Genomic DNA, 25,106 nt, shown 5'->3' with positions numbered 1-25,106 from the left:
ATTAAAGATAAATATAGTAATAATATCTTTACTATTAACCTTAATAGTACTTATAAAGAAATTTTATACTCTTTTTAACTACAGCTTTTACATACTTTAGGTAAGTACTTAAAAGTTAGTATATATAATACTTTTTAGGTTAAAGTTATTATTAAAGTTATTAAATTATTAGTTTATATTAGTATCAATATAAGCGTATATAGGGGTATAATATATATACTTATATAGTATAGAGTTATAGATAGGCTTACGTTATAATAAAAGGTGATAATCTTAAGTATTTATAGGTATTTAATTATATAAATAATAATAAGGGAAGTAATATATTAGAATAATTCCTATTAATATAGTTAGTAAGTTATATCCTCAAGTAAGGAAAAGTGAGGGAAAAAATAACTTAAAATATAGCTTGCTAAACTACTAATTATATAAGGTGCTTATATAACTATACGTATTATACAATTAATACTATAGTTATAAGTTATAATAAATAGAGTATTTTTATATAAAGTTTTATACCTTAAACTTTATTAGTTTATTTTATATAAAATATTAAAGTATTAAAATAAGTTAAGTATTATTATTATTCTTATATTATTATTATTATAAAAGAATGTTATATATTAATACCCCCCCTTAAGGTATATATAGCTAATTTATAGTATATAGCTTACTTACTTAATCTATATAACGTGGTTCATCAGTCAGCAACGAATATCAGTCAGCAACGAATATCAGTCAGCAACGAACTTTTTCCCATGCATATAATGGTATCTACCATTACACAACCACAACACATTTAATTAACTATTCCTTATTACTACTCGAATCATTTGATAATTCCACATCCTTAGAGCAGGTTCTCGCATTATGACCGGTCTCGCCACACACACCACAGCATCTCTGAGCTGGCTGGGCTCTCTTTGATAGACCCCCCTCCTTATCCTCTTGAGGTGCTGGACGTTTCCCTTTTTGTTTCCCTTCAAGCAAAACCTGAGATTCCTCTATACTAAGTGCCCCTCTAAGCTGTACCTGCGTTCTTTTAGCCCTCTAGCGCTTAGTAAGTGCTATATTTGCATCCTCAAGGGTATGAAGCTGATCAGTCAAAATAGTGATTAAGTGCGCTATTGCCTGCGCACCCTTTAATAATTGCTTAACTGCAGCAATAATTAGTGTTAGTAAGCTTCCTTAATAAGCAGAGATATAACTTTTGATAAAGTTAGACTGTGAGACGGTTCGTTATGGGTTAGAGGGCGTTTGCAACTGCTAAGGTGGCGGTGTTAAAAGGTTAGCTATAAGAGGTATAGACGTCTGTAAATATATATTAAGCTTTTTGATAACATGGTCTGGGTCCTATAGTGAAATTCTAGCGCCTTGGAAAGCAGACCTGATGTTTTCCTTATTAAAAACCTTGTTATAGGCCTAGTGGAAGGCAATAAAGAACTCAGACTTAGTGATATGATTTATAGAGGCTCTGATGAATAGGTTGATTTCATCACTATATATGCGTTTTAAAGGCGAATAAAGGGTAATATCTAATAGCTGTAGGAGATGCAATAAATATGCAGGCATACTGATAGTTATAATATTGTTCTGCTTATAGTAATTATTAAATTCAGCTGATAAATAGCTCTTATAGCTATTAATAATAAGTATCTGGTAGATGCCCTTCGTTTGGTTCTTAGTGTGTTTATCGAAGTGTTTAATCTAGTTAAGACCTATCTAATTGTCCGTCTATCTATTAGCAGTAGGTTTGATCACCTAGTTGCCTGGAAAACCTGATTCCATGGTCTAACTGGCAAGGTGATATACGCCCTTAACGATCACAAACGGAGGGATGCACCACCCGCCCAAATTGATATATTTAATAACTATAGCCTATTCACAGTTGCCAGGCTGGACAGATTTTGCTTTGCTGCGTTGATCAGCATATGTTACCACTATTGACATAGTGATCATGCCTATTATGAAGCCAGTTTTGTTGAAATTATATAGGTCCCCCTCTTAGATGCCATACTTAGCTATTATATTGCATAATAGCGCAAACCACTTTGATATAACCTCAGGATCTTCTTAAAGAGCCCTTTAATAATCGTATAGACGATTAAACTTAGTTTTCAGAGCAGGCTGTAAGTCTATAAACCGCCTAGCCTATCGCTTGCTAATAGGCTTGCTATTACGCGCTCGCAGCAGGAGATTAGCCATATCTTCCACACCAGCGAGGCGTAAAGGAAATCCTCTGGAATCCTGTTTAATAACGTATTGCAGAAGTGTTTTCTCTTCGATTAGATTGAGTTTATATCGTTAAGGTTAGGCACGTTCGCGTTAGGGTTGATCGTTCATTCTATAGCGTACGGAACTTTTAGGGACACCATAAGTCTTCGCAGCACGCAACACACTTAGCTTTCGGCCGGCGACGCAGGCTGATCGGATCGCCTCGATAGCTAGAAGTATCTTATCTTCTTGTGTGTAAATTGGCATGATAGTTGCAGAGTTATTACGCGTCAAAGTTTTAAGTGGTTTGGTGCAAACCGCGTTTGGGGAAAAGTTCGTCGCTGACTGATATTCGTCGCTGACTGATGAACCACGTTATACATATATATATATATATATTATAGGCATAAAAAACTTAAAAACCTTATAAAGAAATAAGAAAGATATTCCTATAATATATATAATATATTTATAACTAATTAAAAAACTCTTTATAAAATAACCTTATAGGCAAAAAGGTAAGAGAAAAACTAGTAAGTTATTTCTTTGATATAGTTATTATTATTATTATTATTATTATTATTATTATTATTATTATTATTATTATTATTATTATTATTATTATTATTATTATTATTATTATTATTATTATTATTATTATTATTATTATTATTATTATTATTATTATTATTATTATATATAACTTTACTTAAAAGCTTAGTTAATATATCTGCAATATTAAACTTAGTATCTATATAAAATAATATTATATCTTTATTTGATAAAGATTCTCTAGTAAAATGATATTTTATATTAATATACTTAGATTTTTAATGAAATTTAGAATTTTTAGCTAGCTTTTTAGCTACTAAATTATCTATAAAAATCTTAAGCTTATTAATAGCTTTAAAACCTAGATTAATTAAATTAAAATTATAACTATTATATATATATAAGCTTCTTTTATTACTTTAGTTAAAGCTATATATTTAGTTTTATAAATAGATAATATATTACTATTTATTTTATAATGCTATAAGATATTATATCATATAATCCTTAATAAAATGTATAAGCTAATATAGATTTTCTATGATTTAGGTCTCTAGCTTAATTAAAATCTAAATAACCTATTAAATCTTATATTATGTTATTATTATAATTATTATAAATTTCTTTATTAGAAAAGTTATTTAAATAACCCTATAGATAATTTAAAATAGAAAAATATTTTTAAGAAGGGTTTATTATATATCTTAATAATATTATAACTACTAAAGCTATATTATATTTAGTTTTTAGAGGTAAATATAATATAGCTTTAATTTACTACTAAAATTATAATATTTCTTCTTTAGTAGTAATACATTTATTTATATATAATTTTATATTTTCTTTTATAAGAGTTATGAATAGATTTATATTTATTTTACTATTTTCATTTAATATTTTATATATGTATTTAGTTTAATATATTCAAAAGGCTTATTAAGTAGCCTCTAGCTGTTCACTATGATTTTCACCTACTTAGAGCGACAGACCTCTTAACTCTACGCCTCCTAATAATATATATAGCCTTTAGTTATATAATTATAACTCTCCTAACCTCAGCCGCACTTATATATATATATTAACAACCTCACGATCTTTAACTTCACTTTAGCAAAAATATAGTTTATAATTACTTAATTACTAACTATTAAACTATTAACTTATCCTCTCTCTCTTATATCACCTATACTACTAACACTATCCTTATTACTACTTCGCTATCCGCTATTCTTTTTATATAATTAGGCTAACTAACGCCTTTATAGCTATACTATTATTAGTAACATTCTCTCTATTTAGCGTAAAGCGTACTTACTATCTCTATATAAGGCTTATATCCTCTTTAGTACCTTTAAGTGCTTTAGAGAAGAAATCCTACTTATTAGGGTAGCTAAAGACATAATTAAACTCCATATTAATATTATCTAAAGCTTTCTTAATAAAAGGGATAATATTATTACTTATAAAGGCTTCTAAAAAGCTTATTAATAGAGCTATTAAGACGATATATTTTTAGTTTTCTTTAAATTACTCTTTAAATAAAAACTTCTTATTAAGTATACTAAGGTTAAACATATTCTAAATACGTTACGCGTTATTTATAGAGATAAAAGCGCTGCTTAGCTGATACTTAGTAAACTTAAATACTTTACGTAGTGTAGATATTATAAAGATGTTTTAAGATTTATCATAAGTTATAAAAAGAGAAAAAGGGAAAAATATAAAACTCTATATGTAGCAGAGTTTTTATATTTCTAGCTATAAAAACCTCTTATAATAACCTCTTTAGTTAAGAAGTTATCTCTTTTATAATAGCGTTTACTTTGCTAAAAGTTTAATAAAGCTATCACTAAGCTATAAAAGCCTTAATAACCTATTTAGCCTTAATATAATTAGCCTTACTATATATAGCGCTGCTAGCCTTATGCTGCGCAGCTAGCGCTATTATTATTCCGCTAGTCTATTTAGCTAGAGCGCGCGTTTAACTTTATATAGTAATATTCAGAAGGTTTGCTTATTAGTAGGAATGTATAGGGTTTCTATACTATTTTCCTTAATTAGTAGAGAGTATAAATTAAAATACTTATATAGTGTTTCTAGAATTATGCCTGTATATAAGGTAAATTTTGCTATAGTCTTTTTATAGAGAGGCTACGTTATAACTATAAACTTAAGACTTATTAAGTTTATCTATATTAAACTTATAGCTTAAAAAATTATTAAGTTCTCCTAATAGTTATATTTTTATATATTATTTTTAAATATTATTTTAATTTAGTATATATATAATTATTAATACTAGTATTATTAGCTACTAGAAGTATATTATCTACATAGTAATAAATTATAGCTTTATAGTTATTTTTATTAAATATAAATACTGCTTTATTATAAAGTGAAATAAGAAATCTTAATTTTATTAATATAGCTTTTAAGTAGTTATACTATAGTCTAAAGCTTTATTTTAACCTATATAAAGCTTTAAGAAGCTTATAGTAATATTTACTATTATTAGACTTATAATTATAATTAGAATTAAATTTTAATTTATTTATAGTTTTATTATATAAAAAACCTATTAGTAATATTATGTATATATCTATATCTATATTAGTATATATATACGTAGTAATAATATTATATTATAGAAAAGTCTATCCTTTTTTATTATAAATATAACTATAAACTTATAGCTTTTAGGTCTATAAATAAAAAAAGAAGTTTCTAAGTAATTAATATTTATATATTCATTATAACCTTAAATAACCTATCTTACTTTATATTTATTTATATTATTTATTTTATCTTTTAATTTTATAATATATACCTATGTACTACTTAATAGATAAATATTATTTAGTTTTTATATAATTTCCTAAAATTTTATATTTTCTATTTAAATTACTTCTAATTATATAGCTTAAGTCTAATTATCTTTATAAAGAGAATTTAAGGCTTATCTTATATTAAAAAGTTTATCTAATATAATATATAGTAATGGTATATAAAAAGCTTTATTTATAGTATTAGTTTTAATAATACTATTATTACTAGTTAAAATGTTATTATTTATTCTATAAATACTAAAAATAGAGTAGTCCTAAATAGTATATAATAATATGCTTTTAATATTATTAACTATATTCTTAACCTATTAGTAGTCCTTTTTAGCTTCTTCTAATGGAGAGGAGATCTCTATTAGTAACTCAGATTTTTCTTTATTTATTTCTCTATTAATAATACTAGTAGTTTTTATATTATTATTATATGAACTACTTATACTAATATCTATATTATTATTACTAGTATTAGTATTAATATTTATATTTATATTATTATTATTATTATTAATATTAATTTTATTATTTAGATTCTTAAGAGTATTATTAGTTATAGAAATATCTCTACTTAAAGTAGAGTTATTCCTATAAGAAATAGATTAACTAGAAATATCTCTTAATAGATTATTATAAGTAGTATTATATCTATTATTATTAGATATAATTTTACTATTAGTATTCTTAAAATAGATATTTATACTTATAGGAAGCTTTTTATAATGAGAAATAAAAAAATTTCTAGAATTTTAACGTCTTAAGACTATAAAGCTCTTCTTAGTTGTATATCTTAGAATTTACATCTATTAGATCTATAATTAATTATATAACCTTAATATATTTATATAATCAATTTCTTTGTTTTAAGATCTTTATTCTTATAGTAATATATACTCCTCTATACCTTTATATTATTTATATCAGGTTTAATTTTGTTTTATATTTTATAAAGCGTTTTATATTTAATAAAGCTACAAGAAGTCTTATTATATATATAAAGAGTAGTATAAAAGATTTCACCTTATAAATAGTATAGTAAACCTAAGTTATATAATATAATTATTAACTATAATATATATAATACGCTCCATAAATCTATTAAGTTTATATATATAAAGAGGTCTTTTATTATATATTATACTGCTTTTAATATATATAGCTTTAAAAGAATTATTATTAAATTCTCTACCTCTATTAGTAGATATTTCTTTTATTCTTTTATTATTATTATTATTATTTATTTCAGCTTAAAATTTATAAAAAAACTTCACTTATAATATACTTCTCTTTATCTTTAAGTAATTTTCCCTGTACAAAACAGAAGTATTTATTTATAAAGGTAATAAAATAGATATATTTATTATATATAATAAATAGTATACTTCTTTAGTATAATTTTATTGTTTTATAGTTTTATATTTTAAATCTTTTGATTTTTCTTTAAGGTTTTTTACTCATTTTATTTTTATTTTTATTATTTTCTTAGTTTTTATTTTATTTTTTTATTTTTCTTATTACTTTTAATAATATTATTATTAACTACTTCTTTACTACTTTTTCTCTTATATTTATCTATAAAACTAGTATATAAAAAGTCTAAGTTATAAGTAGAAAAGTTAGTCCTAACAAACTAAGTAATAGAGGTTATAAAAGCTTTATAAATCTTCTTTAGGCTATTAAATATATAACCTATAACTACTTAATTTAGTATTCCTAGCTAATTATAAAATAAGTTATCTATAAGTTCTTATATTTTATTTATATAGTGTTCTATAAAATTAAAATTATCTAAAAAAGTATTAAAAAACTCTTTACAAGTTAAAAACTTATTTATAAAACCTATAAGCTTATATAAAGCTTTTAGGTGTTTCTAAGCTATATAAATATTAAAATTATTTTTATAACCCTTAGAAGCTTATTATTATAGAATAACTATATATAGTTTAAAGCTTTATAGTTTTTATTTTTGTTAATAAAAGAAATAAGCTTAATAAGGTCTATAATAATATCTTTACTATATAAGAGAGCTTTAATGTATATAACCTATATTTTATAGTTTTTTAAGTCTATAAACTTAAAAAACTAAACCTTAAGATCAATTATTACTACTTTAATAATATATAATATATAGTTATAAGCTTTATAAAAAATAAAAAATAGTAAGGTTATATATTAAAAAGCTATTATATATATAGTATAATAATTCTTATAATAAAGTTATAATAATTATAAACCTAAAAAGTTAAAGTTTAACTAATAAAAAAAGTAGTTTTTATTCCTTCTCTTTAATTAATATCTTTTTTAGCTAAACTTCTATCTAACTAAAGAGATACATATCCTATATAGTAAATTAGTTGAGAAGAAGTTTATTATATTATAAATATAAGTCTAAACTAGATTAAAAGTAAACTAGAAGATAGTTTAAAGAGATAATATAAAGAATATAGATTAAATAAAATAGTAATAAGAAACTATCTACTTAAGAAGAAATTAATAGAAATATAGTTAATTTATATAAGATTTATTATATAGATTTATAAGAAGTATATTTTATAAAACTAAATTACTAGTTTAACTAATATATCTAGTTTTATAAAAATAATATAGATAGAAAAGTTTTTAAAAAATTAATTTTTAGTATATATAACTTTTAAATAGAAGTAAGCTTTATAAGAAAATAGAAGGGAGATAAAAAAAATAGAAGTTATCTCTAAACTAAGCTTATAACCTATTAATATAAATATAAATATATATATGAGTATAATATATACACTTATATAATATAGAATTATAAATAAGCTTATATTATAATAAAAAGTGATAATCTTAAGTATTTATAAGTATTTAATTATATAGATAATAATAAAGAAAGTGATATATTATAATAATTCCTATTGATATAGTTAGTAAGTTATATCCTCTAATAGGGAAAAATAAGGGGAAAAATAATCTAAAATATAACTTACTAAACTACTAATTATATAAAGTACTTATATAACTATATATGTTATATAATTAATATTATAGTTATAAGTTATAATAAATAGAGTATTTTTATATAAAGTTTTATACCTTAAGCTGTATTAGTTTATTTTATATAGAATATTAAAATATTAAAATAAGTTCAGCGTTATTATTATTCTTATATTATTATTATTGTAAAAGAATATTATGTATTCATAATTTACTATTATATTAATTAATAAATAGAGTATTAGTCATTTATTTTATTATGACTCTCTTTATATAAAATAAAGTTCTTATAATTTTAGTAACTAAAACTATTAAAAAAAAGTTATTTATATTTTATTTACTTTATTTTTATTTCTCTTAAAACCTCTATATCTTCTAGTACTAAGTATAATACTTCTATATTTACACCTTAAGTTATATCTATTAGGGTTACTTAGTCCTTTTCTATATATATATCTTGCTGTATATATACCTCGGCTGGCTCAAAGGGCCTACATTTCCTAACGACTGTTCGTCGAGAAGCTCGCAGGTCGGCTTGCCGGTATTTCCCGTTGGTACACAGCGTTTCCCTGGCTGTTTTAACGCCCAGCGTGCCGGATCATTCGGAGAGTACTGCCACCTGGTGAAGCTGTTCCTTGAAGTTCATCCCGGTGTGTTCTTGATCAGCTCGTGTGCTTTTTTGGGGGTAGGCGCGCGCGCTCATGTCGCATTTGGGTAAGGGACGCGATGCAACCCGTTGATGGCTGGCACCGAAACCCAAGGCTCTCTGCGCATGGGAATTGGCAGAAATGCACAGGTCCGTGAGAGGGTTGACTGGCAAGATCGACCTGTCGGATGGAACGACCTGGTTTACGACAGACGGCTTTCAAACGTCAATAATGACTTTGCTTAGAGATGCCGCCCCACGAATCAAATTTGGTGGCACGAAATCTGCCGATGTTGGTCTTGGGATGAATGGAGATTGGAGTAGCCCTCCGAATCTGACCCCGCGCTCTCCTCACCGTCGGGAGCTAGGATCATACTAAACCTCTTTTTTTTTTTTTTTTTTTTTTTTGCTTTTGTTGGTGTTCAGGGATGCATTGAGCCAGAATACGGTGGTGGGGTGTCGTGACTTTGGCAAGCTCACCTCGTCTCATCATCACCACTGGCTTACTTGTACAAGCGTACGTAAGTGTAGGTACGCAAGAAGTATTGAACGCACTTCGTCAAGCCTGAGATGAAACTCGAACCTTCAAAATGAAATCATTGAATGTTGTCAACTCAACTGTACAGCACTGTTAGACAGTCATTTTGGCTCAGATAGACCACCTGCTCGCACCCCGACATTCATCAATTCTCATCTCGCCGCACCATAGGATCGAACCTGAAGTTGATAGCTTCGAAAGGACATGCGTTTTCCTTGTTTATACCTGCTCTAATTCTCCCAAAGTCTCCCAGACGTAAAAGGACACGGTGCTTGGAAAGCACGCCCACCACAGGACGAAGGCTGTCTTTACCTTCGTTCCAGATCAATGGCCGTTGACTACCAGAGACCAGCACGACCTCTTCTAAGACCAATGAGTCTTCGTCGTCGTCACGAGTCACTTGTTGTCAGGCACCTTGTGCTCTTGCCTTACCCAGCGGACCCCCTCCTCCTAAGCAAGCTCAACTCGAGACTTGTGGAAATGGTTCCGGTTTATTTTCTTACGTCGACAAAAGTCGTTCCAGTAGGTGTCGATCAATACTTCTCATAAGTGTGATCTTGTCGCTTGCCAACTACGGGAACAAAAATGCCGAGGCTGCAGGTATTATGACCGGGATCGGACAACGACGTAGAAACAACGCAGGTAACACGGGATGACGGAACAGCCGGCAGCTTGAACGCACCCCGGATTTCGTTTTGTCGCACAAGAATGCCGTTACACTGAATATCAGGCTATAGTTCCTCAATTACGCAACTTATGCTAGTCGTATATGCGTGATGTATCGTTTCCAATCAACGCTGCGGATCACTACGATCTCACCGTTACTTGAGACACTTGACCGTTGGCCAGAGGAGCCTCGGTATAAGCCAAACTCGCCGTCCCATTTTGTTTTTGTTCACGTCTCCCCTGACGACCCTCCACTTCGACGTCGCCAATGAAGAGCGCGCTAACTCCCTCCAATGATGCCACAAAGAGGCACAGCACGTTTGCAATGACAAAGTGGCTAATGGTGGATCCGATCTCCAACCATGAGCCTTCGTCCTTGACGACCCAGAAAAAGTATAGGGTTAGTACGTCGCTGATGGCCATTACAGCCATGAATAGAGACGAGGGAGCAACACCCAGCCGGGCATTGAGGATTCCGAGGTTCGCCGAGATGAGGGCAAAAGGAATCATAAGCTTGAGAATGAGAAGTATCCCTTGCGAAAAAGGGTCAAATATCGGAATCAGACGGTACACGGCATCCAGACTGAAGGAGGAGACCGATGCTACGTTGCCTGTGCTGAAGAAAGCCGACTGTAGGAGGACGAAGAAGAACAAAGCCACTCGTGCGTCTGCCAAAGTAAGAGCTCTGAAGACCGGCTGTGGTACGCTCTGCGACTTGGCGGCGCTTCCGTTCAATGTGGGTTGCCGATGTTCACTGGCAACATCGCTGAAGACGAAGATGCGGTGTTCAAGACTAACCCATGCAACCAACAGAATGCTAAACGTCACGTAAAAAAGACCTTCGTAAGAGAGGGTGAGAATTACAAATGACGGAGCACAGGTCAGAAACAAGCTCATAAGACGATGCAAGTAGTGGTTATTAGGCTGCAACCTGTACGTGAGAGGCATGAGGAGGGATACAACTAGATAACTCGTCAGCGCATTGATAATAGGTGGCGGACAGACGTCTCACCCAACACAATCCATCCCACAATCTGGTTTCCTCGCGGAAGCCCGAGTTTTGCTTGAAGAGACAGAGCGCTGGACCGCGTGACTACGATTGCCAGGAGAATCAAGCCGACCTGGTTGTCTCTCGTGAGATTGAGATCAATACATAGTCGGAGAAATAAGCTTACTTGAATACCTGTCAGTGCCCTCGCGATTGGCAGCCCTTGGCCGACTACTTTGCCCGTAGACGACCTAGCAAGCAACACGTCCTCCCAGACAAGATATGCTAGACCTATGGAAGCCATGATGACTCCTCCTGCCACGCTGCCAACAAGTCAGTGGACGATGTTCATTCTCGGGCTGGATTTGAAAACATACATGAGAGAGACATCCTCCACCTTCATAGCCGGGAGCAACGTGAACGTGCTCATGGCAAGGCATGACATGAACCATGTGGCAGACAGAAACGCATTAGCCTGGAGGAAGTCCAAGCCCCATGTAACCGGCCACAACGAGCCGAGAATATAGATGACCGTGAGAATCTCCCGATGGATGTATCCTAGAGCCTGCCAGGCGTCAGTATTTTTCTAAATTAACTGGTGTGAAGCTCGCTTACCAACGAAACGATGACACCGATGTAAAGAGCACCATTCAGGAGAAAAGAAACAGCACTGGGGCCAGTCTGGATATGTCCAAACAGGACCTGACGGCCTTCTACGAGAGAGCCACGTCGGGCCCAGACCTCCTCCCAGAAAACAATGGGGAAGAAAGCGTACGCATAGTACGTAAGCGGTGAGTGAGATATAATGAAGGAAGCATAAAGAGCAGCAAGAAGTGAGCTGAACATCGTTGTGCTCAGCAATGTTCGTGAAGCAGGGCGATTGCCACGCAGAACATGAAGATCAATGACGATGGTCATCGCGAATGCCATCCAGCCCAAGTAGCCGATAGTGATGAGCGTGCGGAGAAAAAGCCAGTCATAAGTCTGCAGATATCTTAGACCTTCAAGTGCAATCTTCATGAGGGCAGCCGACTCCTCAATTGCCTCCTCGTGGTTTCCAGCTTCAATCAATCGACGTATGTCCGCCACTCGGCGCTGTGGACTAAGGCCTGCCTCACTCAAGGGGTGGAATGGCCTATAACGCAGCTCCGTGGCCTTCTTGCGCTCTTCCTTGACCCGGTACATCTCGAGGATCTCCTGGGCATTGACCAGAGCTGCTTCAGCCTTATCCTCGATGCTTGAGGAGACATAGGACAGTGGTATCTCGCCGACCGAATTGGCTGGGAACTCGACGCCAACAAGATAGGCCATCAAGGCAGCTACATCGGCCTGTGCGACATCGTGCCTCTTGACATGATCCAAATGCCAGTCAGAAGAATATTCGTCATGTCCGGGAGCTGTTGCGTTGGAAGCAAGCACCGGTGGGGCAATGCCTGAGCCCCATGTGATTAAGGGGGTACGCGTGTTGTTCGGATGGCCATCGCCATGGCTGCCCCAGTCACTCATGCCGTGGTCAGCTGTGAACACGAAGGCAGTGCGGTCGTCAGCGTAGAAACCATCTATCAATTCGGTGATTTCCTGAACGCCTTGGTCGACAACTTGGATGTTTCTCAAGTACTCCTTCGAATACGGCCGGTATGAGTGGCCGGAGGTATCCAAGCCGAGAAGATGGAGAAAGAACACAATCTTGTCCTGACGCAAGGCCGCGTTCAATGTTTCGTTTCTAGCAGCCTCGGCAAAGAAGTCCTTGACATGATCAAAGACCCAGTAGTCTAGCTCCAGCGCATCCGAGCTGAAGTCCTCGAACTCATGTCCGTAGGTATAAGAGTCGACGCGGCCAGGGACGGCTCCCGTCTCGAACATTGGGAGGATGTCGGGTGAGCCCCAGCTCCAGGTATGTCTGCTCCGGTTGAAAACGCTGTCAAAGTTGACTGGATTGAGCTTCCAGCCAGTCGCAACGGCGGAAACATCCTCGTACAGACCAGCGATGAGGGCGACATGGCCTGGACGAGATTCGGTCGGTACGCGAGTGTGTGATACACCGAAAGTGCCATGCTCGAGAACGCGGGATCGTAGGAACGGGGCCAGAGGCTTTGGCTCCAAGTCTTCCTCAGTCTTAGGGTAGGGGTCGGGGAACGACTGGAAGGCTTTGTCGGCTCGCAGACCGTCTCCTGCATTTCTTAGTCAGAGAAGTCGGGTCAAGCTAGACCTGGATTGAATGGGTGCATACCGACGAAGAGAACAAGACGATCAGCGGGGGGTTTGACACCGGCGGGACGTTCAATTGGAACGAGTTGCATGCCCGAAACGATTGGACTGACAAAGTAAATGTCGAAGATGGAGTAGATGTACACGACGTGGAAGACGAGCGCGATGGCAAGGAAGCCGGCGCGAGAAAAGACGGCCATGGTGAAGAAGGCGGCGGAACGGTGGAATCGGCTGAAGTCGTTCCCCTCGTCGTCAGCCCGTCTCTCAGCGAGCGATGGCACCTAGTATCAGGGGTTGATGATGACAATGGCGGATGCTTTCAGGTCTAGTCGAGTCAAAGAAGACAGTCGGGAAGTGTCACTTCACAGACCCGAAGACTGGAGGACGAGAGCTGCAAAGAGAGGGTGGGCGCATTCAACTCACGGCTTGCGCATGGCCCTTGCTTATGTTGCTGATGACGAGATGCGCAGCTGTGGGAGGGAAACGACTCGCCCAGGGGAGGGATACTGGAAACCGCAGTCAGTCCCACTCGTTGCATCTACGCGGAAATTATTGCTGGTCGCGACACGTCTGCAACCTCTCAGGTACAACCAATTTTGGAGTTGCGGCAAAGAGTGTACAAGGGTCCAAGACGCTGATGAGGGCTGAGACTGGTAGCTGTACGTGGCGTGTCGGTCAAATACCGGGCTTTCCATAGGGCATCACAAGTAGTGGTACCAAAGCCCATCCCTGCCCGTGCCGAGAACCCCACGAGCTGGCGCGGGACACGCCGGACCTGCGGCTAGGCAGCTTGGGTACAAGGATACGCAGTACATATCGCCTGAGCCGTTACTTAGCTACCTACTGTATCTATACCTCAAGGAAAGGTAAGCCACCTACCCAGCTACCTTACCTTAGTACCTGACTATAGTACATTACCGCCAGCACCCGAAGTACCTATCCAACGACGCCTTTACACGAATTGGTCCAGACATCAAGGTGCCATGCGGCTCTCTAGGAACGTCCTTGTCGGCGTTCTCCCATCGTTTCTCCCCTTCTCTTCCCAACATGAAGCAGACCCAGCCAAGTCTGCCTGGCAACCTAGGTAAGTGATCGAGCCTTCGACATTTGTGCTCCATGTGTAATTACCTCATGCATAGTAGGCGATGATGTGCATTTTGAGAGACCTAGCATTTCCACGACGCTTGCTACCTCCAATGGTTCAACGACGCAACTCGCATCTACCCAGGCAGTCGAGAATATCAAAAAAGTTCTTCAGGGGGTATCGACCAATTCCAAATGCATCTCGTCCTTGTTATCAACTCTGGGAAACCCGATAGAATCCTGCGCAAGACAGCTCTCTCCGTAGCCTCCATTGGTCTACTCCATCAATGACTTCGTCACTCTCGAGTAGAATTTTGCCGCGTGTGGTCGAGAAAATTCAATCTCCTCCACCAGGAAGTCAGGCAACAGGTCTATGAGGTCACGGTCGCGGTTCGAATCCAGCTGAGGTTTGTACGTAAAGTGCGCTTCCTCGTAATTATCGCCTGAACTCTCGGTCTCGACCTCGAGCTTGAAGTGAAGAGCTGGAGAGATGTTAGCTTCTAAGCGGAATCGCACAAGAGCTTCAAGTCTTGATGAGTACTCACTTCCATTTCTTCCTGTCTGTATGCAGTCGAAGACTTGGCCTGTCGAGTCACGCTTGACCACCCGCACAATCAATCCAGTTAGGTCACCATAGAGGTCCTCCTTCATTTGCGCTGTTTGCACCGCATCCGAACTAGCCGTAGCGATAGCCCGAGCCGCTGCGGTCCCGCCTTTGATTGCGCTTCCTGGTACCTTGGCAGTGGCCGCCGTGGCAGCGGCCTCTGCCGATCTGCTAGCCGCCAGTTTCGTTGACAGAGTCTTCACCTCTTGCCTCGCTTCAGAGAGAGACGCTGTCAACTCCGCGACTTTGGCCTCTAGCCCTTCGAGCTTCTTCCTATCTTGCTGTCCCTCCTTGACCAAAGCCCTTTGAGCCGCAAGATCCGCCTTCAAGTTGCCTATAAGTTCCGTTGCAGCTTGATGCCATCAGCAACGAGCTCCTTCGTAAATATTCTTTGAAACTTACTGTTCGCCCGTTCTTCGCTCTCCTTTTTCAAGTTATCAAAGTTGCGCTCAGCCGCCTTGATCCCGATGTCTCGCAAATCACGGTACTTCAGCTCCAGGCTTTCGTATTTCCTGTTCGCCTCGCCCAGTCGTCTCCGTATTTGCGGGTCTCCGCCGTCTGCGTCTGCATTGCTAGCCATCCGGGCAGCGTGCTGAATAGACTGTTTTGGCGCAGGCAGATCCTCAAACTGTTCATCTTCTTCTTCCTCTTCTTCTTCTGTATCAATATCCATAGCCTCTGCTGGCTGGGTTTCTGGGATTTCAGAGTCTTCGTTGCGAGTGGATTTGGTCCCTGCACGGCGCCCGCGCTTGATCGGTTGGGCAATGGATTCAGGCGCCTCTTCATTTTCGTCTTCTTTCACCAAGGCAGCTGTTGCCTTTGGTCGACCCCTTGTCTTCGCGGTGGCCTTCGTTGAGGGAACCACGTGTTCTTCCTCGGCGTCAGCTGTGGCATCATCGTCGTCCTTAGGCCTGGCCTTGCGCCCCCTCTTTGAAGCCTTCGAATTATCGACAACATCCCCAGCCTCAGCGGCAGCAGCGGCGGCCGTTAACTTATCATTGGGACGACGCGTAGCCTTCTGCGCTGGCTTCGTGACCTTGTTCGCCGCAGGTCTTCCGCGGGGTTTCTTCGCTGGCGCCATGGGTTTGGCCTTCAAAACTTCGTTCTTTTTGACCTGCTGTGCGCTCAAGCCAGAGAGCTCGTCCGAGTCCGAATCCACCAAGGCCAACAACCTAGCTTGTTGAGCAGCTCGCGACATCCGCACCGCGATTGAGTCTTGCTTTGCACGGTTTTGGTCGCTTGCCCGCGTAAGAAAAAGATAAACGGGTTCGGGGGCAATGGAGGCACTGGCGGCACAGGAATTGCTTATGATTGCGAAGCCGCAAGTATTTGGTGGAAGAAAAAAGGTCGTCGCATGCGTTGTGTAGAATAGATTGCGGAAATTCAGGCCTAGTCGCGAACAACCTAGCTGTAGGTAGCCAGCGCGGGGGGAAGGTCCTTCTGTTGGCTACCCACTCACCTGCTGCCGCTTTACATTTGTGTTTTGCGGGCATTGAAAAGTAAACAAACGGCCACTGGCGCGGTACCTTACCCGCCTTACGGGGTACCTAAGGTAAGGTAGGTAGGTAGGATAGGAAGAAAGACAAGGGCACTTGAGGCCTATCGATAAGCCTATCGGCACCCTCCTACCGAGTGCACGTAGGCACTTTCCCTCTGGGACTTGGGCACGCACCTTACCTACCTTACCTAGGTACCTACCTACCTTAGGTAAGGCGTGCTAAGCGTGCCGTGGCGGTGGACTGTCGTAGCGGCCCTGATGGGCGCTCCACAAACGTGTGCCGGCGTCTGGATTACCTTAGCCGGCATGTGGCTTGACTTTTTGCTCGAGGAACCGCGGCGTCTACTCGGCTGTCAGCGCCACGCTCTGCCAACGTCTTTGATTTAGATGCTCTCGGCTGAAATATCATCGACAGACAGACACGTTTACGCCCAGGGACTGTTCTAAGATTTTGACCTGAGCCCTGTCATACCGGCAGAACAAAAGCGGCAATTCAGTTCTGAAAGGATTGCATCTTTGAAAGGGTTCCATCGGCATTGAACAGCGTATACTCGACCGAATTGACTGCATCGCTTTGGTCGCGACGCCAACCCTCATGACGAGCGACCTGGATCGCTGGATTGGCTCCGTTGGAAAGCTCCTCGGCATGGGTGAGCGAAAGAGAGGTTTGGGCGATTTTGCCCTCGACTTGCTGTTGGTGGCTGGCATGGTAAGTCATGCTGCTGCTGGGCGACAGTTCAAAGAATACTGACGACGACGACGACCTCCAGATGGCAACAGGAGTGTACCTAGCCCGCAACTTTCTTTCGTCCCTTACGAGTACTCTTGCCGATCCCGATCGAGAAAAACATGAACAGGCGCGTCTGCAAGCCAAAGCTCACCTCGAGCGGTTACGCAAGGGAAAAACCATTGGGAAGTCGGGCGACGACACAGGGGACGACGGCAGCGTGTCTCGACGTGGTCCCAAGCCAGAGGACTTGGTGCTCAACGAGTATGAAAACCTGATAGCTTTGGAGATGGTGGCCCCCGAGGATATCTCGGTTGGCTTTTCTGGTTAGCAATCACCCTCTTACGGCCAAATATGCTTACAGACATACTGACCCTGCCACAGATATTGGTGGTCTGGAAGACATCATCGACGAGCTCAAAGAGTCTGTCATCTATCCCCTGACTATGCCTCATCTGTACTCTCATGCTGCACCGCTTCTATCTGCACCATCCGGAGTTCTCCTGTACGGCCCACCTGGTTGCGGCAAGACTATGCTCGCCAAGGCAGTTGCTCACGAGAGCAGTGCCTCATTCATCAACCTTCATATCTCGACAGTGACGGAAAAGTGGTATGGCGATTCAAACAAGTTGGTTCGAGCCGTGTTTTCTCTCGCGCGCAAGATGCAACCGGCCATCATTTTCATTGATGAGATTGATGCAGTTCTCGGCACTAGGAGGAGTGGCGAGCATGAAGCAAGCGGGATGGTGAAGGCAGAGTAAGTGGACGATGTCGACAGCTTCTACTGTCCCAGATGACTGACGGTTATCAGATTCATGACTTTGTGGGACGGTTTGACGTCCTCTAACTCTTCAGGCATGCCGGCGCGAATCGTCGTCCTTGGTGCCACCAACAGAATTCACGACATCGACGAGGCTATTCTTAGGCGTATGCCTAAGAAGTTTCCCGTGTCTCTTCCCGGAAAGGAGCAGAGACGGCGAATTCTGCAACTTATCCTACAGGACACGAAGACCGACCCTGACAGCTTCAACTTGGAGTACATTGCCAAAGTTACGGCTGGCATGTCCGGCAGCGATATCAAGGAGGCGTGTCGCGATGCGGCCATGGCGCCTGTTCGTGAGTATATGAAGGAGCACCGTGCAAGCGGCAACCCAATGTCCAGCATCACGCCCGAGCACATTCGCGGAATTCGGACAGAGGATTTCTTCGGCCGAAAAGGAGGTGGCCAGATCTTGATGGAAAACCATGCGAAACAATCAGCGAAGGCGCCAGGCGCATCGGCAGATGAGTATGAAGACGTGGTTGAGGAGTTGGGCTAGGCAAACAAATCGGTCCGGAGCCGTTGTTTTATTTCTTCCATGTTCTTTTACCATGTGCACACGACTCAGAGGCATGCCGAAAATCTTCGGCGGAAATACACGCTACAGGATAAACATAAAGATGACTGCGAGCTTGGCGGTTGTCAACCCCTACTTTGGAAGGAAAGGGTCAGACGTCGACATTTTGAGGGGCGACTTGTACAAATACTCGGTGTGCGGAAAGACTGGGGCAATGGAAGGTCATGAGTTACATGACTTGATTCTTGTGCTGATAAGTTCGGGACTCGACATCACGGTCGATGAGTGATTCATGAGTGATTAACGCTGTTCAAGTCGTACCTAAGACGCCATTGTCCCGGTGTACTGGGGCAACCCAACAGGTGTTCGACTTCTCAGACAGCAGGCTGGACCGGACGGGAGCAGCTTCTTCGGCCCTGGCATCGGCGCCGCGGAAGATACCGTGCTCTCACGCAGCCAGCTAACCACCAATGTAAAGACGCGCATTGGCCACTCCGCATCTTAATGTCGCCCCGCTATCGCCGACATTCGGGGGACGTTGAGCACACCGACAAATCACGTCATTCGTGGGGCTCCATAATATCAAAGACGGGGCCTGTACTGCGCTGCGGAACGCTGGAGTCATACCTAATTGCGCTGTGCCCAGGTCCCCTTTTGTAAAACTTCTCCTACACACATCGCCAATCGTCGACTCACCCTCTCTCCAGCAATCACCTGTTTTACTCGAGTACGCCGGTGCTGCGTAGGACAATTGATTTGCTGAGCAATTCAGTCTGTCCGCGGCGAGAAGTCTGGCTCATTACGAGACCAGCGGTAGAGTACTCGATTTCCCGGCCCTCCGGACCTTCGGTCTCATCACTAGTTACGCCCTCCTCCGTCCGATTGAAGGGTCAATCGCTGCTGTACACAGGCACCGATCCGTCAGCACTCGTCTGTTCCATCAGTCTCACTATCGGAAGCTGACACAAATTCCGAAGCCGACCTGTTGTTTGATAGATCAGTCGGCTTCCCCTCTGCCTGCACCATTACCCCGCCATCGCCACCAGTAAACTGTCTCACCATGGCCACACCGCCGAACAACGGACCTGTCGAAAAGTCCAGCAACCCGCTCAAGCGTGTTGACCTTGACGGACACGACCTTCCCCCGTCTCCTGCGCCCTCCAGCCCCCGCAACGGCCGTCGCCGCTATGCCCTCGCCACAGAGCTGGTCTACACCGAGAGCAATGATCAGTATGGCGCTTCCAGCGTTCCCATCTACCAGTCTGCAACATTCAAGCAGTCGAGTGCTACTGGTGGAGGTGAGTACGACTACACGCGCTCGGGCAACCCGACGCGCACTCACTTGGAGCGCCATTTGGCCAAGATCATGAATGCGACAAGAGCTCTCGCCGTTGGCTCCGGCATGGGCGCCTTGGACGTTATCAGCCGCCTGCTGCGCCCGGGCGACGAAGTCATTACGGGAGATGATCTATACGGAGGTACCAACCGACTTCTTACATATCTCTCTTCGAATCAGGGCATCGTCGTGCACCACGTCGATACTACCCACGTCGACTCTGTCCGACAGGTCATCTCTGACAAGACGGCCATGGTTCTTCTCGAGACGCCGACGAACCCTCTTATCAAGATTGTTGACATTCCGTCCATTGCTAAACTGGTTCACGATGCCAACGAGAAAGCTCTGGTCGTCGTTGACAACACCATGCTCTCTCCCATGCTTCTGAACCCGCTGGATATTGGCGCCGATATTGTTTACGAGTCGGGCACCAAATATTTGTCGGGTCATCACGATATCATGGCTGGAGTCATTGGTGTGAACGACTCATCCATCGGAGATAAGCTGTACTTCACCATCAACTCCACCGGCTGTGGCCTCTCGCCCAACGACTCGTTCTTGCTCATGAGAGGCATCAAAACCTTGGCTATTCGCATGGAGAAGCAGCAAACCAATGCTCAGCAAATCGCAGAGTTCCTCGAGTCTCATGGCTTCAAGGTCCGCTATCCCGGACTCAAGTCTCATCCCCAATATGAGCTTCACTGGTCCATGGCGCGTGGTGCTGGTGCCGTTTTGTCTTTCGAGACGGGCGATGCCGCTCTGTCAGAGAGGATTGTTGAAGCTGCCAAACTGTACAGCATCAGTGTCAGTTTCGGTTGTGTCAATAGCTTGATCAGCATGCCTTGCCAGATGAGCCACGCCAGCATTGATGCTAAGACCCGGAAGGAGCGGCAGATGCCGGAAGATCTCATTCGACTGTGCGTTGGAATTGAAGACGTCACTGACCTCATTGAGGATCTCTCAAGAGCTGTAAGTAATCGATCGGCATGACCTGGCTGACCAGGAGTGTTGACAACATCATTAGCTTGTTCAGGCAGGAGCTGTTAATGTAACCCTTGACGGCTTCCATGCCACATCGTCCGTCCGGCAAGCTGGAGAGACCTCGGTATGATACCCGAGTGGGAACTTCCCAGCCGCTTCGCGGGCGATGAATGGAAGAAATTCCATTGCATTTCATGCTAGGGTTTTGTTCGACGCAGCTGGATCGGCATGAAGCAGTAAACAGTGGAGCTTGATGACCGTGGAAAACAAAGTAAATGTAGATTATTGTTGATGTTTGACTGGTTGCCCTAGCCTTTCCATCCAATTGGGTGATTCGAGGTATAAATTTGATACCGATCAGGAAATGCAAGTTTCGATTCGGACTGCCGATACTCCATATGGACAAAAGATCGCACGCTTGAAGTATACAGAAATTAATGTTACAGTAACAGATCAGAACATTCAATTCGCACCGATATGCCACACTAGTCTAACACTAAAACGAACCGCCTGGCAAGATGTGGCACAATGCGACTAGCTAACTCCGGCCCCCACGTGAAGCCTCTGTAGGCTCTTGATGCAAGAAAATGACGATTAGGAAAAATCGAAGCGGTCTGGCAAAACCACAGGCGCAACCAAGGTCCAAGCATACATCGCGTAGCATACCCAAGCGCTCACAATCTTGACCCAGCTTGCCCAGTAAGATCGGCCGACAGGCGCAAAGTTACCATCATTGTGGTCATCCCAGCTCTGAGTAAGCAAAGTAGCAATCCAGGTCGTGGCCAGGAAGAAAATAATATGGAAGACGCTGTAGTTGTATTGAGTCCTGGTGCGCTCGTCATCACCCGGGGTATGGGTCCCGGTCTCGCTCTCGTCGTCGGAGAGGAGGGCATCGGCTGGCAAGCTACCCTCCTCAACTGCCCTGCGAAGAGCCTCTGCCCGCATTTGCTTGTGTGCGTTAGGTTGCTGAGTCACAAGATCATGCTCATCTTCCTCGGGGAGCCGAATGCCGCCCGCAGAGCCCAAACCGAGACTTTGCGTAGCAGCCCGAGTCGTCGTGTATGCCACTGTGAGCATAGTGACTATGGCACCAATGACAATCGAAGTTGTTCGAGTACCCTGAGCCCGTATCAGAGGGTTGCACTGTCTGTCATCAGGCTCCATGGAGACAGCTGACATTGTCAGGTATGTGCAGTAGACGGCGACCATTGCCCCCTGAGCGAGCCCAGCCTTGGGATTGTACTCCTGAACGGTGGGATGAACCGAGATAAAGGAAATTCCAACCCAGAGCAAGAGGTTGATGGTGATGGCAGCCTGGTTCATAGCACAACCGTCCTTGGCAAAAAAGATATACTGGACAATGGTCATGGCAAGCGAAGCCAAGTACATTCCCAATGTAGAGCCAATGAGTACCGTGCGCCACACCTTGGAGTCGGTTTCTTCAATCTGCTCCAGGCAGTACTCTGCCCAATTGTGGGCAAGATCCACCAGCAGAATAAGACCAAGGATGAGGAACAACATGCCGCCCACCTGAGCAATGTATGAGCCCCAAAATTGGAAGAACTCGTCGGGAATCAGGAATGAGAGGACTATCAGAGCGAGCCATGCGATGATCTTTGGTCCCCAGTATCCGTTTTGAATGGCAGCGCGCGGGTTCTTGGAAGAGCTCACACCGAAGAGGAGACCGGCGAAGATAAGGTGGAAGAGGCCAAGAGCAAAGTTGAATCGATGAACGGCCATCCAGCCGTAGCAGTTGCCGGTGGGACAACCGATTTTGACATAGTCAAACATCAAATGTTCCAGCTTTTTGATTGCCCATGGCGTGAGCATTATCCAGGAGAGAATCGAATTGACGAGGAGTATAAGAGCGTAGCCGATACGAGTAGCGACACTGTCATGGCAGTTAGCTCCGCATTGTCTCTCGCGGTGTTGTAGGAACATACCTATTGCCGCATTTCCCGCATGCGCTGCACACGGCAGAACACGTAGCCGCGCCACAGCAACTGGCAGCAAAGCCGATGAACTGATAAGCGTTAGTCGTAAGGAGCCGTTTGCACGACAGACAGTCACATAGCTGGGCTTGTGAGCCAGGCGAGATGGGAACTTAACCTACCGTGCCCATGCTTGGCACCGCCATCAGCGGCAAAGAAAGCAAAGCACCCATGGCGCCGTTCCGTTGGGGTATGAACAATCGATCGTAGGTCTGGGTTCAATTGAGTGAGAAGAGACGGCGAGCTGATCGTAGTGTGGTGTTGTTGCTGTTGATTGTAATGCTCACATACTTCGAGTGGTGCGAGCTTGGATGGGTAGACGGTTTACGACTGGCGCTGGCAGCGACTTGTCGAAGGCAACGCGGCTCCAATGTTGGAGGCTGAGTGGGCACGTGCAATTACGTACCTTGTCTTAACTAATGCCTGGCACATGTAGGCATTACATAATCCAAGGCGGTAAGGTAGCGCTTCGGACTTCTACAGGTCGGGTCCACGGGTATGTCACTCCGAATTTCCGGCTCCACCTCAACCCATCACCTAGGTATCTAGGTACCTACTTACGTACACTTGTAACTGCGGTAAGGTACCTACCTAGGCTTAGATTCGGCCGGCACTGCAAGACTTCCGAAGGCACTGGCCCCGTCGCCACGGAACCCACCTGCTAAACACCAACTTCACTGTGATAGCCCGACTTGCCTCAATCCAAGCATACTGGACAGTGCAATGACACCCGAAATGTGAATGCTTGGACTGACCTGCCAGAGCAAAGCATTGGTTGTGCACCAAGGGTCTTGGTCTACTAGAGTTTCAAACTCGCTGGGGTTTCCAGGTGCATTTGGCACGAAGCACGGCATTGTCGAGTTGTCTCGCGTGCCATCTGTTATCAGCTCAAACCCACTTCAAAATGTGTGCTTCATGCATACCGGGCACAAACGTAAAATAACGTTTCCCATTTGGTACTCAGTGTCTTATCTATTCTACAGTCATGCAACGACTGCTCGTACCTCGGTGTCTGTGAGTGTTAACACGCAACCTTTGTCTATCGGCCGCTGATCCTGCACCCCGAACTTTGGACTCTATACTACATATAAGAATAAGGACTTATCCAACTCCCACCTGATTGCACTGGCCCGAACTGCTGGGTCGGCCGCAACTACTGAGGTGTGCTAGTGCCACCTGACAACTTTGTCTGCAGGTCAAATGACCGCCTGCACAGATCTTAAGTACCTATCCAGAGAGCGGTTGCCGAGACCTAAGGGCCAAGTTTGACAGAATGCCCGGCGGAAATGGGGGGCGCGCTCTTGAGCAGAATACTCCGTACTCCAAGAGCAATAGCCACTTATTGTCTGCAGGGGCTTTTGGACTGCGTACCGTCTTCAGGCTCGGACTAGGCCAGGAGAGCAATCAGGCGACAGCAGCAACAGGACAGAGATGGCGAGATTGGCGTGGCAGGACCGTCCGTTTGACACATGCACGCGCTGCACGCCTAGATGCCCAGAAGATGCAATGTATCGAGTACTGCGGCTTTTACGTTACTAGTATGTAATACCCAGATTACCATTGGTACTCGTTACGTAGTGGTTTGGCCGATTTGACAAGCCACTTTTACCGGAAAGCAGATTGCTGCAGCGTCGCGGCAGCCCGAGGAGCTCAGCCCGAGGAGCTCATCCCCAGGGGGCACCCAATTGCTTTCTTCCCAAGACCTTCCTGAACCTCCACGACCCCTGTATCTCCCTACCTAGCAAATGCAGGTGCACGGAGCTGGTCAGGGAACCTACCACGAGTATCCGCACCTACGTTGCGATTTCCGCACTCCGCAGGAGGATTCGTGATCCCAAAGATAAGGGATCCGGCATCGTCCTGTCCTCTTAACCTCACTGCCACCACCATCACCTTCCTCCTCCACAACTCCTTTCCCGCCTACCAC

General features: G+C 42.0%; 6 protein-coding genes across 6 annotated transcripts; 3 read left to right on the top strand and 3 right to left on the bottom strand.

Moving 5' to 3' along the window:
* Positions 1-10,567: 10,567 nt before the first annotated feature.
* On the bottom strand, positions 10,568-13,822 carry mcd-4 (GPI ethanolamine phosphate transferase 1; the record flags this gene model as incomplete). The annotated part of the gene is made up of 6 exons (XM_037320210.1): positions 10,568-11,388; positions 11,439-11,547; positions 11,602-11,737; positions 11,792-11,979; positions 12,030-13,585; positions 13,645-13,822. 6 exons carry the CDS (start codon positions 13,820-13,822, stop codon positions 10,568-10,570), a joined length of 2,988 nt encoding a protein of 995 aa, XP_037181552.1.
* An 847-nt stretch (positions 13,823-14,669) lies between these two features.
* On the top strand, positions 14,670-14,970 carry CGCA056_v004954 (uncharacterized protein; the record flags this gene model as incomplete). Its single annotated transcript, XM_037320209.1, has 2 exons — positions 14,670-14,706; positions 14,765-14,970. 2 exons carry the CDS (start codon positions 14,670-14,672, stop codon positions 14,968-14,970), a joined length of 243 nt encoding a protein of 80 aa, XP_037181553.1.
* Positions 14,971-14,981: 11 nt separating this feature from the next.
* On the bottom strand, positions 14,982-16,507 carry pcs1 (Monopolin complex subunit pcs1; the record flags this gene model as incomplete). Its single annotated transcript, XM_037320208.1, has 3 exons — positions 14,982-15,187; positions 15,251-15,661; positions 15,712-16,507. The coding sequence occupies 3 exons, from the start codon at positions 16,505-16,507 to the stop codon at positions 14,982-14,984; spliced, it is 1,413 nt and encodes a 470-aa protein (XP_037181558.1).
* Positions 16,508-17,402: 895 nt separating this feature from the next.
* Positions 17,403-18,853, top strand: MSP1-1 (Protein MSP1; the record flags this gene model as incomplete). The annotated part of the gene is made up of 4 exons (XM_037320207.1): positions 17,403-17,516; positions 17,578-17,860; positions 17,919-18,291; positions 18,346-18,853. 4 exons carry the CDS (start codon positions 17,403-17,405, stop codon positions 18,851-18,853), a joined length of 1,278 nt encoding a protein of 425 aa, XP_037181559.1.
* A 1,078-nt stretch (positions 18,854-19,931) lies between these two features.
* On the top strand, positions 19,932-21,318 carry met-2 (Cystathionine beta-lyase; the record flags this gene model as incomplete). Its single annotated transcript, XM_037320206.1, has 2 exons — positions 19,932-21,176; positions 21,232-21,318. The coding sequence occupies 2 exons, from the start codon at positions 19,932-19,934 to the stop codon at positions 21,316-21,318; spliced, it is 1,332 nt and encodes a 443-aa protein (XP_037181556.1).
* Positions 21,319-21,782: 464 nt separating this feature from the next.
* Positions 21,783-23,352, bottom strand: TMS1 (Membrane protein TMS1; the record flags this gene model as incomplete). The annotated part of the gene is made up of 3 exons (XM_037320205.1): positions 21,783-23,079; positions 23,132-23,211; positions 23,302-23,352. The coding sequence occupies 3 exons, from the start codon at positions 23,350-23,352 to the stop codon at positions 21,783-21,785; spliced, it is 1,428 nt and encodes a 475-aa protein (XP_037181557.1).
* Positions 23,353-25,106: the final 1,754 nt, after the last annotated feature.

This window comes from Colletotrichum aenigma (assembly GCF_013390185.1).
Source record: "Colletotrichum aenigma strain Cg56 chromosome Unknown KSG_Cg56_contig03, whole genome shotgun sequence".
NCBI lineage: Eukaryota > Fungi > Ascomycota > Sordariomycetes > Glomerellales > Glomerellaceae > Colletotrichum > Colletotrichum aenigma.
This window is presented reverse-complemented; position numbering and strand designations above follow the sequence as displayed.